The sequence below is a fragment of the Crocuta crocuta genome, unplaced genomic scaffold (genome assembly GCF_008692635.1).
Source record: "Crocuta crocuta isolate KB4526 unplaced genomic scaffold, BGI_CrCroc_1.0 scaffold323, whole genome shotgun sequence".
Classification (NCBI taxonomy): domain Eukaryota; kingdom Metazoa; phylum Chordata; class Mammalia; order Carnivora; family Hyaenidae; genus Crocuta; species Crocuta crocuta.
This window is the reverse complement of record NW_027536465.1, coordinates 365,623-379,803: the sequence shown is the minus strand read 5'-3', so window position 1 is coordinate 379,803 and position 14,181 is coordinate 365,623. Positions and strand designations below refer to the sequence as shown.

Sequence of the window (14,181 nt, the reverse complement as noted above, 5' to 3'; positions counted from 1 at the left end):
CGATCCTCCCCCTGCCCCGCTGCCAGTAATCTCCAGCCAATGACGGGCCCGGCGCCCGCCCCACCTCGCCCCCGCCCGGGGCCTCTGCACTCGCTGGCCAAGACCGACCAGAGCTAGGATTTCCAGTGCTGCTCAGCCCCTCGCCCCGAGGTTGGGGGCTTAACCCGGCCGGCCTCGCGCCCTCCCCCGACCCGGGCGACGCCCTGCTGCGCGGAGACTAGCGCCCCGAGACCCTAGGGTGGGGGCGGGGGCGTGTGCCATGGGTCCGGTCTCTCCAGCCCTGGCACTTTCCCTGGCGTCCTTGGCAGCACGCCTTGCAGACACCAGGTGCCAAGGAAACCCTGTCCCGGTGGGGGTCAGCCTGGTCCCCCTCCCCTTTCATAGCTGCTTGGAAGTTGCTGGAGGACTCAGTTCTCTGTGGGTCTTCCCCTCTGTGGAGAGGGTGGAAGTGTGCGCGTCTAAGGCCCTTCCCGGCTATGAGATGGTTGACCTGGGGAGGATGGCGGGGCCAGAGGGGGTATATACAAAGGGCAACATGACTTTGCTTTCTCCTCCCCGGAGGGCCTGGCTCAGGCCAGAGGCAGAGCATATGATCAGTTCTCTACTGGCGGGAATTCTGGGCCTGCCCACACGTCACATCCATCCACCTCTCTTGATCGCCTGGCCAGCCCCTGCCCCCTTCCTTACTCCTCCCTTCCCTCCCTTCCCTCCTTGGCACCTCCCGCGACTTGTCCTGGTCCAGCAGACGGGGGCCTTTGGGGCCACCCAGGAGGGTTCGTTACAGAGCCAGCCACGGTCACCGCCTTGGGGTCCAGGATAGAGCAAGGATTGCCAGAACAGGGGAGGTCATTAAGAAGCTCTGTGAACTTGAGTACATTTCTTTCTCTCACTGCGCCTCAGTTTTCTTACCTGTCAAATGAGCTCAAATGAGTTTAGGAAGAACTAGCTCAGCTTTTCTTAAACGCTCATTCAGCTCATTCCGTGGGTTATTTAGAGGCTTCACACAATAGAAGGACTCTGGGAACAATAGCTTGGGAAGTCCTGGGGTTGAGCAGAATTGATGAAATTGTTCTTTGAGGGCAAGTCCGGGAACCCTTGGGAGGGAACCCTTGAGATGCTAACANTGCATCTCCTGAGGCTGGTGTTCCTGGAGCTCACTCGGAGGGCTGCGGGGAGGGTGCATTGAGGCTTAACCCCTCCGGCCGGGCAATGGGTAGGTACTGTGGGGGGCGTCAGGGCCCCCCGGCTCACCATCCCTGCTTCCTGCCATCAGCTCCCCAACATGTTTGGGAACCTGCGATCTACCTTCATGGCCCTCATGATCGGCTCCTACGCCTCTTCCGCCATCACGTTCCCCGGAATCAAGGTATTGGAACTGTTTGGGGCAGGGGGACAGTGAGGTCACCTGGGTGTTCTTTTTGCCCTAACAAAAGAACTAGGTGGGGCTGGCATGCCTGGGAACCGTTGTTCCTGCCAGTCAGAGGTCAGTCCCTGCCACCGTGGGGCAAGCACGGAAGTGTCGTGGGAGGGGCCCCATCTCCCTGCTTGCCTGCTTTCCTTTACCGCCATCCCGGGCCAGGCCTCCATCCTCTCTTCTGGACTAGCTCGAGCTTTCCCAGCTGGACCCCTGCCTCGGACCTTTCCCCTCTCGAGTCTGTCTTTCACACAACTTCCAGAATGATTCTTAGCTGGAGGCGTGGCCGACACACCTGCCCCGCTTCTCCGACAGAATCAAGTTCATCCTCTTCACAGACATTCAATGCCCTTGACCTCTCTGGCCTCAACCAACCTCTCCAGCCACATTTCCTTCTCCTGCCCTGGAGAGGCTGCTTGCCTTGGTCCAAGGTCATGAAGTTAGTCCATATCAGGCTTCAGCCTGAACAAGGCAGCCTGGTGGAATTGGAACTGGAAGTCCTGAGCCCTAGCCTGGGGACAAGCCTGGGGCCTCATTCCTTCCCCTGAGAGCAAGTGATAACAAGGCATGCTTTCAACTGGGCCATAGGATGCCCTTCAGATTCCACCGTGGGCAATTACATTTGTTAGTTTAGAAGGCACTTGCTCCACATCCCCAAAGGGGGTTGAGAGTACATGGGTGGGGGTGGCCATCAGTTGTTCAGGTCGCTGCAGGCATGGAGGAGGGTGGCTCACCCAAGGCAATGGCATCTGAGGAGCCAGATCTTAACTCCCACTCATTGGGGGATGTGGCTCTCCGAAGCTCTGTCCTGTCCCCAGGGAAGAAAGGTCTTCTAGGCCCGAGGCTGAGGAGGACAGACGTTTTCCCCGGCACCACTGGGCAGGAACCTGAGGAGCTGGCAGATGTCAGTCCCCCCAGGCAGGGAGGACAAGAGGCGGACACCGTCTCTAGGAGCCTGGCTTCCCCAGTAGAGGGCCGACGCGGTGCCAGAGTCCCAGTCAGTTCCCCGCCTACTTGGGTTGGGCGGCCCTGGGCAGAGCTCTTGCACATGCGCACACACGCACATGCGCCCAGTTTTCCTACCTGGGAACACCTGTGAAGGGTGAGATAAGGTTGCTCGGGTCGGGTTTGTCTTTCCCTCAGGGACTGTGCCAGGAAGGGCCAAGATACACACAGTGAGGCCTGGCAAACCCAGAGCATGACTTTTTCTCTTCTGTGCATAAAAAGAAATGGCATTTTTTGTGTGAAAGCCAGCACGTGCATGGAGTCGCCGGCAGAGCCGTGCGCCCTGTTCCGATAATAATTGAGATTCCAAAGACCTTTGGAGCTTGTGGCCAGCAGCCTCAGCACCCCGTGGGAATTGCTTCACCCCTCGTTAGGGGGCTGGGTGAGAAAGGAAGAGGATGGTGGTCTTCTGGGTCTCTTACCTTCTGGCCTCCGCGTCTCATCTGCAAATTAGGCGCAAGGAATGGGGTAGAACAGGCCCTTGTCTAGGGCCTCTGAGGCCTGGGCTCCTGCCTTGGGCTAGAAGGAGGGGGCAGGTGGCCCATGGGTCTTCCGCTCCCTCCACAGCTGATCTATGACGCTGGCGTGTCCTTCCTGGTCATCATGTTCACCTGGTCGGGCCTGGCATGCCTCATCTTTCTGAACTGTGCCCTTAACTGGCCCAGCGAAGCCTTTCCTGCTCCTGAGGAAGTCAACTATACGTGAGTGGCTGTGGAGGGCTGTGTGGTGAGGGGGACTTCCCTCCCTGTGGAAGGAGGGGTGGGTGGGGGTAGGGGGTGGTAATACAATGGACAGAATCAGCTTTGGCCTCTGCTTTCTCATCTCTACAATGGGCTCCATCCTCCCCACCCACAAGCGTTTTGACTGCAGGTAACAGGCAGTCAAAACACCGCCACTGTTATTGTTCTTTCTGAGTTTGGAGGATCAGAGTAGGAGGGACCCCGGCAACAATACCATGTGTCATACCCTCCCAAAAGGGGGATACAAAGACTCAAATACCCCACACTTTGTGGGACAGCCTGAATGCCGGCTTTCCCCCACCCCCTAACAGTCATGTTAGTGGATCCTGTTATTAACTCCATTCATAACAAAGGCCCAGGGAGCAAAGTGACTTTTCCTAAAGTCCAACCACTGAAGGGGGGTGCATCAAAGATTGAAATCGAGCTCCCGGACTCCAGAGTCTGAATTCTTTTTATTTATTTAATTAATTAATTTCTAAGAGAGAGAGAGATATACAGTATGAGCAGGTGAGGGTCAGAGAGGGAGATACAGAAATCCAGGCTCTGAGCTGGCTGTCAGCACAGAGCCCAATGCGGGGCTCGAACCCATGAACCGTGAGATCACGACCTGAGCCGAAGTCAGACGCTTAACCGACTGAGCCACCCAGGCGCCCCTCCAGAGTCTGAATTCTTAATGCTGCCACCTGGCAAAGCCCAGGTGGAAAAGGACTCCCACACCCTTCACTTACTAGGTGCTAAGCTGGCCCCGGTTCAGGCTCTGGGTGACAGACTCGAGCCCTGCACTAGGGAGCTTGTCAGTGGGCATGTCAGCCAGTGCGAGGAAAAGGGGTGCTCAGCGCCCCTCGGGCAGACCGGGATGCACCCCTTGGGCAGGCTGTTGAGGGTGGGCTCTGCATGGCTGGTTCCCACATGCCTTGGCCTGGCTGCTGACAGGAAGAAGATCAAGCTGAGTGGGTTGGCCCTCGATCACAAGGTGACAGGCGACCGCTTCTACACTCATGTGACCATTGTGGGCCAGCGGCTGAGCCAGAAGGTCCCCAGCCTGGAGGACGGGGCTGACGTCTTCATCTCATCCCAGGATGTTCGTGGCACCTCAGAAAGGCCTCCTGAGAGTGAATGTCTGGTCAAGGGCCAGCCTTGGGTGACAGCTGGGCTGGGTCCTCATGCTTCTTAGTGAGCACTCATTCTCTCCCCTTGTGCTCTGCACCCAACAGCCCATGATGTACATAGATGAGGCTTGATCCCCATTTACAGAATGGGGGGACATCAGAGCTCAGAGAAGTCTACAAGTTCCGACTTTGGGGTGCTCTGCTGGATTCCTGGGTGAAGCAGGGAGGGAGGACCTTCCAGAAAGGGGCAGGCCTTCCAGGCCTGTGGAACAGCTGTTTTCATCAGGGCTGCCTACAGCCTCTGAGCCTCTTGCATCAGATACAGCCAGGTGGAGCCAGCCAGCGGCCAGCTGTGAGGCCCTCTGGCGCCCAGCTGGCTGGCTCCCCCTGCTGGCTGGAAGAGGATCTGCATGCACCTGCCTGAGCCTCTTCCCAACGCGTGGGCTCCCAGATGCAGGTGCACCGGCCTTGGAGTCCGGAGATGGGGGTTTGAGTCCAGCCCTCCAGTTGCAGGCCATGTGACTTGGACGGATCACTTAGGCCTGCTCTGGCTTTCCTTATCTCTGAACCTAGCAGTCACAGTGCCCACTGAAGGGGGAAGTTAGCTGTGAGGCTAAATGGGGCCTCGGACACAGAAGCCTTGGGAACAGCACAAAGCTGAGCCTCCCGTGGCAGAGTGGTGGCAGCCACGAGCTCAGTCCAGCCGAGCCACATGTTCCAGCCCGTGAGCTTGAGCGAGTCATTGGGCTCTGAGCCTCAGTTTCCTCATCTGCAGGACATGCTGAGGACAGGGTTGTTCACTTCTGGTGAATGGGATAGTGCATGTCAAGTGTGCAGCAACAGTCAGTGCTTCATAAATAGCAGCGAGAGTTATCGTGGCCACACCAAGGTATATGCCCAGAAGGCATCTGAAAACGTTCTGTTGAGATCAGTATAAAACTGGGCAAGAACTCGGAGGCCAGTGAGTCTGGACCCTCATTTCTGAAGGAATGAGTCCTTTGAAAGTCACATAGTGAGTGGTCGAGCCCCTCTGGAACTGCCTCATCTGGGACAGTTGGAGGGAAATGGAAGATCTGGGGCTCAGGGGCGCCCTCTGCTGTCTCTCCAGAGTCCGTCCCCTTCCGCCAGAGCCTCTGCTCTCCCATTTTCCTGTGGAGCCTCCTCACCATGGGCATGACGCAGCTGCGGGTCATCTTCTACATGGCTGCCATGAACAAGATGCTGGAGTACCTTGTGACCGGTGGCCAGGAACATGGTGAGGTGCTGCTGAGCCTGCTGGAGGCTGGGGGCGCAGGAGGGTCACCCTGGCGGGCCATTCTCACTCTGGTTTCTCTCCACTCCCCACCCCTGCCTCCCCCCCACCTCCGGACAGAGACGGACATCCTGAGGAAAAGGGCGGCAGAGACAGGTAGGGGAATAGAAGCTGGGGCCCTGGCCCACACCTGCCTCACCAGTGCCCACTCCACAGGGAGCCTGGGCCCAGCCTTGTAATCCTGGGCATTTGGGGCATCTGAGAATCTGGGGGTCACAGGGAGGCTACTCTGGTGCTGCCTGTCCTACACCGGGAGTGGGTGACAGTGCCCAGTGGGCTGCTGGCATTGCTCGTGCCAGCCCCTGACTCCGCTTCTCTTTCCGTCCTGCCCAGTTGGCTTCTACTCCTCCATCTTTGGGGCCATGCAGCTGTTGTGCCTTCTCACCTGCCCCCTCATCGGCTGCATCATGGACTGGCGGATCAAGGACTGTGTGGACGCCCCCAGCGAGGGCACTGCCCTCAGAGATGCCAGGTGACCTGCACAGGGATGGTGGTGGCATTTTGTTTTCCATGTGCTTTCCCACCCAGCTTCTCATTTCCTTTTCCCAAGAGCCCTGGGAGAGCAAGAATGTCTCCCCATTTTACAAATGAGGACAACTAAGGCTAAGGTGGGCGTGGCTTGCTCGATCGTAAGTCTAGCTGATGTCAGGTGCTGACCGTGCACTAGGCACCTTTCGTTGTCATCCTGAGCCCTGCATCGGCTTTCTGAGGGGGACACGTCACTCTCGCTTCACAGACGAGGAAGCTGACAGGCAGAAAGGTTAAGCAACTTACCCAAGGTCACACAGCCTGTAGTAGCACCTTCTAGAACCTATGTTGTAAAGGGTTTCCTCAAAAGCCTTCTTATGGCTAGAGAGAGAGAGAGTTGGTGTATTAGATATCTATTGCTGTATCACACAGATTAGCCCCAAAGCTGGGCATCTTTAAACAGCTAACATTTTTTGTCTCATATAATTTCTGAGTCAGGAAGCTGGGAATGGCTTAGCTGGGTGGTTCTGGCTTGGGGTCTGTCTGTCTGTCTGAGTCTGTTTGGGCTGGCATAACAAAATACCACACACTGAGTGGCTTACAAACAATAGACATTTATTTATTACCGTTCTGGAGCCTAGAAGCCTCCGATCAGGGTCCAGTGGTTGAGAGAGGACCCTCTTCTGGCTGGCCATCTTCTCGCTGTATCCTCGCATGGCCTGAGGAATAGGGAGTTCCGTGGGGCCTCGGTTATAAAGGCGCAAACCCCACAATGAGGGCTCTCCCCTCATGATCTAATCATCCCTGCAAAGACCCCCCCCACCCCCCGCAACCTCCTAACACCGCCATGTTGGGCATTAGGATTTCAGCATATGCATTTCGGGGTGTGGGGGACACAGTCACTCAGACCACCGCAGGCTCCCATGAGGCTGTGGTCCAGCTGTCAGCCAGGGCTGAGGTTGTCTGGGGTATGGCCTGGGTCTAAGGGAGGGAGACCCAGCCAGAAGCTTGTGTGTCCTTCACGGCGAACTCTTCACGGGTGATGTTCCGTCACTTCTGTCGTGTTCTGTGGGTCGCCCAGAGTAACAGGTGTGGGACGGGACTGCACGGGAGGTGGGTACCAGGAGGTGGGGCCATTTGCAGCCCAGCTTGTTGGCTGGAGCCCACAGTTGGGTCTTGAACTGGGATCTTCTGATGCTCATGTGCCTTCTGCGTTAATCCAAATACTTGCTGTTTGTCCTGAGAGGCTGGGAGAGGGGGCACCTAAGGAACAACCCCGTGGCTTCCCTCCCCAGCCCCAGCACCCTGCCTAGTGGCCCCTGACCGCAGGGTCACCTGTCTAGGATGCATGGGCAGACTGCCCTCATCCCGGCCTGCTGGCCTCTCCCCGGCAGAGACAGACCTGCTGGATAGTCCGGGGCCACGCTGCTGCCCCCACAGTGGCATCTACTTTTGTCCAGGCCGATGGGCGGAGACGCTTCTGTGGGGGCGTCTGATCCGAGGCGATGTGAGCGCTCCCGGTTCCCCACCTTCCTTCCCATCCTCGATTCTCAGACGTGAGGGTGCGGGAGACGAGGCTGGGCAGCTCCTGGGCCCAACTCCGGAGATTCTGGGCTTGGGGGGTGGAGCCTGGAATCTGCATGTTAACGAAAGTCCCCAGGTGACCCTGGGTAGATGCTCTGGATCTCAGGAAACCCCGGGCAGGGGACGTGGCTTGCTGCCTTTGTTGCCCCCGTGGTAGAGGTGCAGGAGAGGAGGGGAAGGCCAGGCAGGGCCATGGGGGCCACAGCCACGACGTCCCGTCCTCCCCAGGGACGAGGTCACCACCAAGGTGCCCAGACCGCGTTACCGCAAGATCCAGAAGATCACCAATGCCATCATCGCCTTCACCCTGACCAACTTCCTGCTGGTGGGGTTCGGCATCACCTGCCTCATCGACAGCTTACACCTGCAGGTACCCACCTCCGTCCCCCCCGTCCCCCCACCTCCCGGGACCCCTCCAAGGGGCCTTTCACCCCGTGCCTGCCTTCCAGGGAGCCTGGTTCTTGAGTCCTCTGGGTCTGTCTTCTGGGTCTCCCCGGGAGGTGTTCCAGGGATCGGATGGTCAAGGGCTCCGTGTGGCTCCTCGCCCTCCCGGTCTTGCCTCGGGCGTCTACACCCACCCTCACCTCTTCCCTCTGTCTTTTTGGTTTCAGTATGTGACCTTTATCCTGCACACCATGGTTCGGGGTTTCTTCCACTCGGCCTGTGGCAGCCTCTACGCCGCTGTGTGAGTCAGCCCACACCCTGCTGCCTCCCAGAGCGCCCCCCCAACCCCCTTGACCAGAGGAATCCTGGAGCAGAGTAGAAAGGGCCCTGCGCCCCGCTTTGTGCCCCTCTCTGCTGCCCCCCCGGAGCGCTGACGTCTTGGAGTTGGTGGGGAGCCAGGAGGCCAGCCCCTCCCAGCATCCCTGGTGGTGGGGTCCCTGCCTCTTCAGAGGCTGCCTGCTGCCAGGGGGTCCTCCCTGCGAGGAAGCCAAGATTCTTTTTTTTTTTTTTTTTAAGTGTATTTATTTTGAGAAAGAGAGAACGAGTTGGGGAGGGGCAGGAAGAAAAGGAGACAGAGGATCTGAAACAGGCTCTGTGCTGACAGCAGAGAGCCCAACGCAGTGCTCAGTCTCAGGGGCCACGAGATGGTGACCTGAGCTGAAGTCGGACGCTTAACCGACCGAGCCCCCACGTGCCTCGGTCCTATGTCTGCTCTCCTCTCTCCCCCATCAGCCCTGTAGAAATTTCCAGACCACCTTATGACTCTCCTCTCCCGCTCTGGAGCAGTCTCTCCCCTGACCTGGCTGCCGGCTGCCGGTTTCCACCACTGGAGCCGCTGAGGGACTCCCCGGGGTGTCGGATGAGCCACAGCAGTGACAGAGTTGTCCCGATGGTCAGGCGCTTCGATGGCAGGCGCGGTGCAGGACGCCTGAGCAGTGTCAGCAGGGGGCAGCCCAGCTCCTTTACCTGCTCAAGCCAGAGCCTCGGAGTCAGCCTTGACTCTGCCCTTCCTCATACTCCATGTCCAGCTCTCTGCGGTCCCGCCGTCACAGACCCCAAATGCGACCCTCTCCTTGTCCCCAGCGCCACCCCCTGCCCTGGCTGAGTGCAGCAGCTCCGGAGGGGTCCCTGCATCTGCTCTCGCCTCCCTTGGTCTCCTGAAGTTTATTTATTTATTTTGAGAGAGAGAGAGCAAACGAGCAGGGGAGGGGCAGGGAGAGCGGGAGAGACTTGTGAGCATGGGGCCTGATGCAGGGCTCAGACTCACAAACCATGAAATTATGACCCGAGCCGAAACCAAGAGTCCGATGCTTAACCTAACAGAGCCACCCAGGTGCCCCCTTCCATCTATTTTTAACACGGGCGGGAGACACCTGCTGGGTCATAAGTCTTTTTCTGTCACTTTGTGGCTTCCTGCCTTGTCTCTGAGAAAAAGCCAGAGGCTTTGTCAAGGCTTCGCAGGCCCTATGAGGTCTAGCCCCTGGGACCCTTCTGCTCTCTTCTCCCCTCTTCCCCCTTCACTCACCTTGCTGCAGCCTCTTCATTCCTCAGAAACCCCAGGTGTGTTCATTCCTCAGAAACGTAGGGCATTTGCACCTGCTGTCCCCTCTTCCTAAAACAGCCTCCCTCCAGGAATCCGCAAGGCCCACAGTTACCTCACCTTCTCCAGGTCTGTACCCAGCGTCCCCTTGTCAGTGAGGCCTCTGCTGGCCGTCCTGCCCCCGGTGGCAGCCCCCTTGACGCCCCTACCCGCTTTCTCCACCCTACGTCTCTCCTTGGCTCTTGTCACCGGCCAACAGTCTGGGCTTGTATCTTGCTCACTGTCGACTGACACCAGCCCCAGCAGAAAGCCACCTCTCCAAGGGCTCGGTACAGTGCGGGATGTGCATGCACCTTAGGATGGTACCTGGCACATGGGGGCTCCGTGAATACTTGTCAAAAGAACAAACGAACTGCCCGGTGAGGTCAGTGCTATCTCGGTTGTTAGTGGAGGAAGTGGGTCTCAGGGAGGTTGGATTACTTGTTATCACACAGATAGCAGCTGTCAGAAGCCAGCCTGGGGGCCCTGAAGCCACAGCACACAGCTTTGAGGCTAGAGTCCAGAGAGCACATGCAGGGAGGCTTTCTAAAAATTAATTAATTAAGGTTTATTTTTTTGGAGAGAGGGAGCACGCACAAGTGGGGGAGGGGCAGAGAGCAAGGAGGAGAGAGAGAACCCCAAGCAGGCTCCACACTGTCAGCACGGAGCCTGATGCGGGGCTCGAACTCACTGACCCGTGAGATCAGGACCTGAGCCGAAATCAAGAGCCAGCTGCTTAACCAACTGAGCCACCCGGGCGCCCTGCAGAGGGGCTCTTAAGTTCCACCCTGCCTGCCCGCCTGCCCGCAGCCGGGGTCCAGCACAGGGCGCTGGGCTGGTGAGGGCCGCATGCCTGGCCTGACTGGCATACCTCTCATTGACAGGTTCCCGTCCAACCACTTTGGGACACTGACGGGTCTGCAGTCCCTCATCAGTGCTGTGTTCGCGCTGCTCCAGCAGCCGCTTTTCATGGCGATGGTGGGACCCTTGAAAGGAGAGCCCTTCTGGGTGAGAACTGGGGGTTGGGCAGGGAGGGGGGAGGAGTAGGAGCCCCTTTCCCCAGAGGGGGGCTTATAGGAGGCAGAATCCCTCACTCCTATCTCCGGCTGAAGGTCCTAATCTGGGGGGTCCCCAGTTGGCTGCCCATCACAACCCCTCACAGGAGTGCCGCATCGGCGTCCCTCCCCCCTGCGCCCAGGAGTGTCTTTGCAATAAGCCTCCGGGTCCCTTGTGAAGTGGCCTGGTCCTGATGCCCTTCGGTTTCACCCAGTGCGCGGATCCTTTCTCGCTTCGGCACCTCTGGAAATGGGTTCCTCCAAACCCTCTCAACTCAAACACCCTCAGTGACGGGGCAGCAGCCATTGGTATGGTTAGAAGGCTTTTCCTTACCCGGAACGGACACCTGCCTCCCTAAAGTTCACCTTCTCTCTGCCCTGTGGGGGCACCTGTCCCGTAGCCCTTCTCCCACAAGAATGATGGAGAAAGCACGGCCACTGTTTACTGAGTGCTCACCAGGCCCTCTGCTCGCTTAATCTTCGCCATGATGGCCCCGAGGGCCTTAAAGTCACGGCGATTTGCCCAAAGTCACACAGCGAGTGATGTGGAGCAGGGTGTGGACTGAGGCCAAGCGCAAGTGAGGGCCGCTGCCCTGGGCCTCCTGCCCTCTGGCTGTGTGCATCAGCTCCTTTAACTGCCTGCGAGCCTTCTCAGCTCCCCCAGTGGGATCCCACTGTCACTGTCCTCAGAGGAGCGGCTCCCAGCCCAGAAGCTTCCATGTCAGAAGGTAGCCCAGACTCCCTCAGGATCTCCCCAGAGTGTGCCAGCTGGTGCGGCCTGGCCTTGGCCAGGGTTTTAACTAGGCTCTGAAACTTGACGAGGTCGCTACACGTAAATGAGACATTGGTGGGTCAGCGATTGAACACAGGACGTGCTAGCCAGATTCGTCCCTGGGGCCCAGGACCTGAGCAAAAATGGCTGCCTTCTCTTTGTTGAAGGTCCAGACAGGAGGGCCCTTGAGGGTCAGGAGGGGTAAATGGGTCCCTATTTGACTCTTGTCTTTTTCCTTGCCCTAAAGGTGAATCTGGGTCTCTTGCTCTTCTCACTCCTGGGGTTCCTGCTACCTTCCTACCTTTTCTACTACCGTGCCCAGCTCCAGAGGGAGTACGCCACCAACTGGAAGGACCCAAAGAAGGTGCTTGGGAGACCCGAGATGACTGCATAGACCTCTGCAGCCAAGGGGCCCGGAGGACACACAGCCAAAGTCCAAACTGCCAAAGGGAATGCCTCATAAGGCTTTTCTACCTGTAACATACGCACAGAGCTGGGCCGTGGATTTATAAATACCAAGAGAAGTTCTATTTTTGTAGGGACTTGCTAAAAGGAAGAAAAAAAAAACCTAAAAAAAAATTTTTCCCCAAAGCAATAATGCTCCATTGACTGAAGACAGCCCTGTGCTAGAAGGATTGGGCCTTCTTCCTTCTCAGAGCGGAGGGGGCCAGGATGCTGGGCTGCCTTTTCTCTGGGCCTTCATCCTAGGGGCCCACCTCCTGGTGCTTCCTGGGGGCTTGTGGGATCAACAAACAGGCTACTCCTAGAGTTATCGCTACGCAATGCCCAGAGTGTGCAAGTGTACACACGCGTGTGTACGTGTTGGTGTGCACGTGAGTGTGTGTGTCTGAAACAACCTTCCCCTCCGAGGAAAGGGGACTGAGGTGCTGGCTGTGTCCTGGCTGGGGTGTTGGGGCCGGAGGGTAGATTTCCTCCCTCATGCTGCCTTTTGTAGGTCTTAGAGGAAATAAAAAAGGAAGTGAGAGACTGGCTGTGCCTGTACCTTTGTGGGGAGGGGGTGTTTTCCCACACCCCCATCCCTTTTCTTCACCCAGACTTAGCTGGGCATTAAGTAGGCCACCTGAAGTGCTAGCCTGTCCACCTCTGGCTGTCTGGCTCAGCTTCCTGTTCTTAACCAGGCCCCCACCCTTAGTGTTTGGAGGACTCTCCATCCTGCCCTCTGCCTCTACCCCCTCCTCACCCCCCCCTTCCCATCGTTTGAGGGACATCCAGGAGGCTGCCTTTGAAGTCTGTACAGGGGGATGAGGGCAGGAGGCTTTAGAAATAACCCCTTAGGATGCTGGAGGTTTGTTGAAATTTACTTTTTTATAGTCTCCTGTTTTATCTTAAAACTTATGCAAATTTTGAGCTCCACTTTCTACTATATTTATACTCATTTTTAACATCGAAGTGAGGCTTTAAAATTACATAGGTAAAGATTCTGTCTTTGAGAGCGGGGGGGGGGGGGCCTCCAGGAACTTACACCTTTTTTATTCCAGGCCAACACCTCTTTATGTCCCTGGAAGAGCAGCCTTAGAGGCTTAGAGCAAGTCACAGGATGGGGGGTGGGGTCCAGGGAGGGGCACTGAGTTTGTGGAGAGTCTGCCTGTACTTCACAGGTTATCTCATTTCACCTAACTATAGCCTGAGAGGTTAGTGTCTTCACACTGCTTTTGCGGGTTGAGGAAAGTCCAGACAGGTTAGGCACAAGACCAAGGGCACTCAGTCTGTAGGTGATGGAGCTGAGCTTGAAACTTGGGCACTCGGACTGCTGAGTCCTAACCACAGGCGTGCCAGGGCGGTCAGCGCCAGAACGGAGGTCCCAAGCTTCTCAGCCCAGCTCATCTGTCCTCGCAGGGCTCAGAGTCACCTCAAAAGCCCTGTCCATCTCCCCCACCCCTGCGGGGGTGGTGTGGAACTTCAGAGAACCCTCATACGTTAGTGCTGTAGACCGTATTACAGATGAACTGCCTCTTTGCATTAAATTCTCTTTAAACGTTAATGGAACAGACTAATCCACCCATTTCACAGATGAGAAAACGTGTCCAGAGGGGTCTGGAGACTTGACAAAGTCACAGCGGATCCCTGGCTGCTCTGAGCCCAGACTTCTGGCTTCCAAAACAGTTCCCTTTTTGCAAAATACTGAACCAGAATTGGACAGCACTCACCAACGGGTTCGCGGGTTCCCGGAGGGCCTGCTTGGGCCCCACTGCGCTCACCAGCCCGGGCCTCGACTTTCCAGGAAATCTAGTGGGAGGTTGTATCGCCCGCGACGGAGCCCAGCCCAACCGGGTGTGGGGCTGGCGGAGGAAGCAGGGTAGGTGGGCCGGAGGCCGGGTGAGCCCAGCAGGCGGCGCTGCGGGGCTGCGTCTGGGATGGGATGGCGGGGTGGGAGGGGGCGGCGAGCCTGGAAGTGAACCCTCCACGCCCCTCCCCACGGGTTGGGCCTTCCCGGGCCTCGACCCCCGGACTCTACTACCCTGGCTTGCACTGCCCTCCTTTGAGATTGCATGCCTTCCGACCCCCGCCCTTTCAAGCGTGATCTGCACCCCCACGGATGCCCAGACGGAAGGAGTGGGTCTCGACGCCGGCCGCTGCCCAGCTGGGGCTTCGGACGGGGTGGGCGTTGCCGGCAGAAATCCCGGCCTCCCCGGGGAGGGGTGGAGAGCTTGGGGAGGGGGCTGGGCAGGGGCGGAAGC

General features: G+C 57.8%; 1 protein-coding gene across 3 annotated transcripts in view; it reads left to right on the top strand.

Moving 5' to 3' along the window:
* The window catches only part of SLC43A1 (solute carrier family 43 member 1), a 22,267-nt gene extending 9,800 nt beyond the window's left edge, over window positions 1–12,467 (top strand). For all 3 annotated transcript variants that reach the window (XM_077748796.1, XM_077748794.1, XM_077748795.1), the window contains exons 6-15: window positions 1,274–1,366; window positions 2,987–3,120; window positions 4,093–4,271; window positions 5,377–5,523; window positions 5,641–5,676; window positions 5,914–6,052; window positions 7,861–8,002; window positions 8,244–8,317; window positions 10,540–10,663; window positions 11,730–12,467. In XM_077748796.1, coding sequence (XP_077604922.1) covers window positions 1,274–1,366; window positions 2,987–3,120; window positions 4,093–4,271; window positions 5,377–5,523; window positions 5,641–5,676; window positions 5,914–6,052; window positions 7,861–8,002; window positions 8,244–8,317; window positions 10,540–10,663; window positions 11,730–11,876 — 1,215 coding nt within the window. In that variant the 3' untranslated portion in view covers window positions 11,877–12,467. The remainder of the gene's footprint in view (window positions 1–1,273; window positions 1,367–2,986; window positions 3,121–4,092; window positions 4,272–5,376; window positions 5,524–5,640; window positions 5,677–5,913; window positions 6,053–7,860; window positions 8,003–8,243; window positions 8,318–10,539; window positions 10,664–11,729) is intronic.
* The last annotated feature ends 1,714 nt before the right edge of the window (window positions 12,468–14,181 follow it).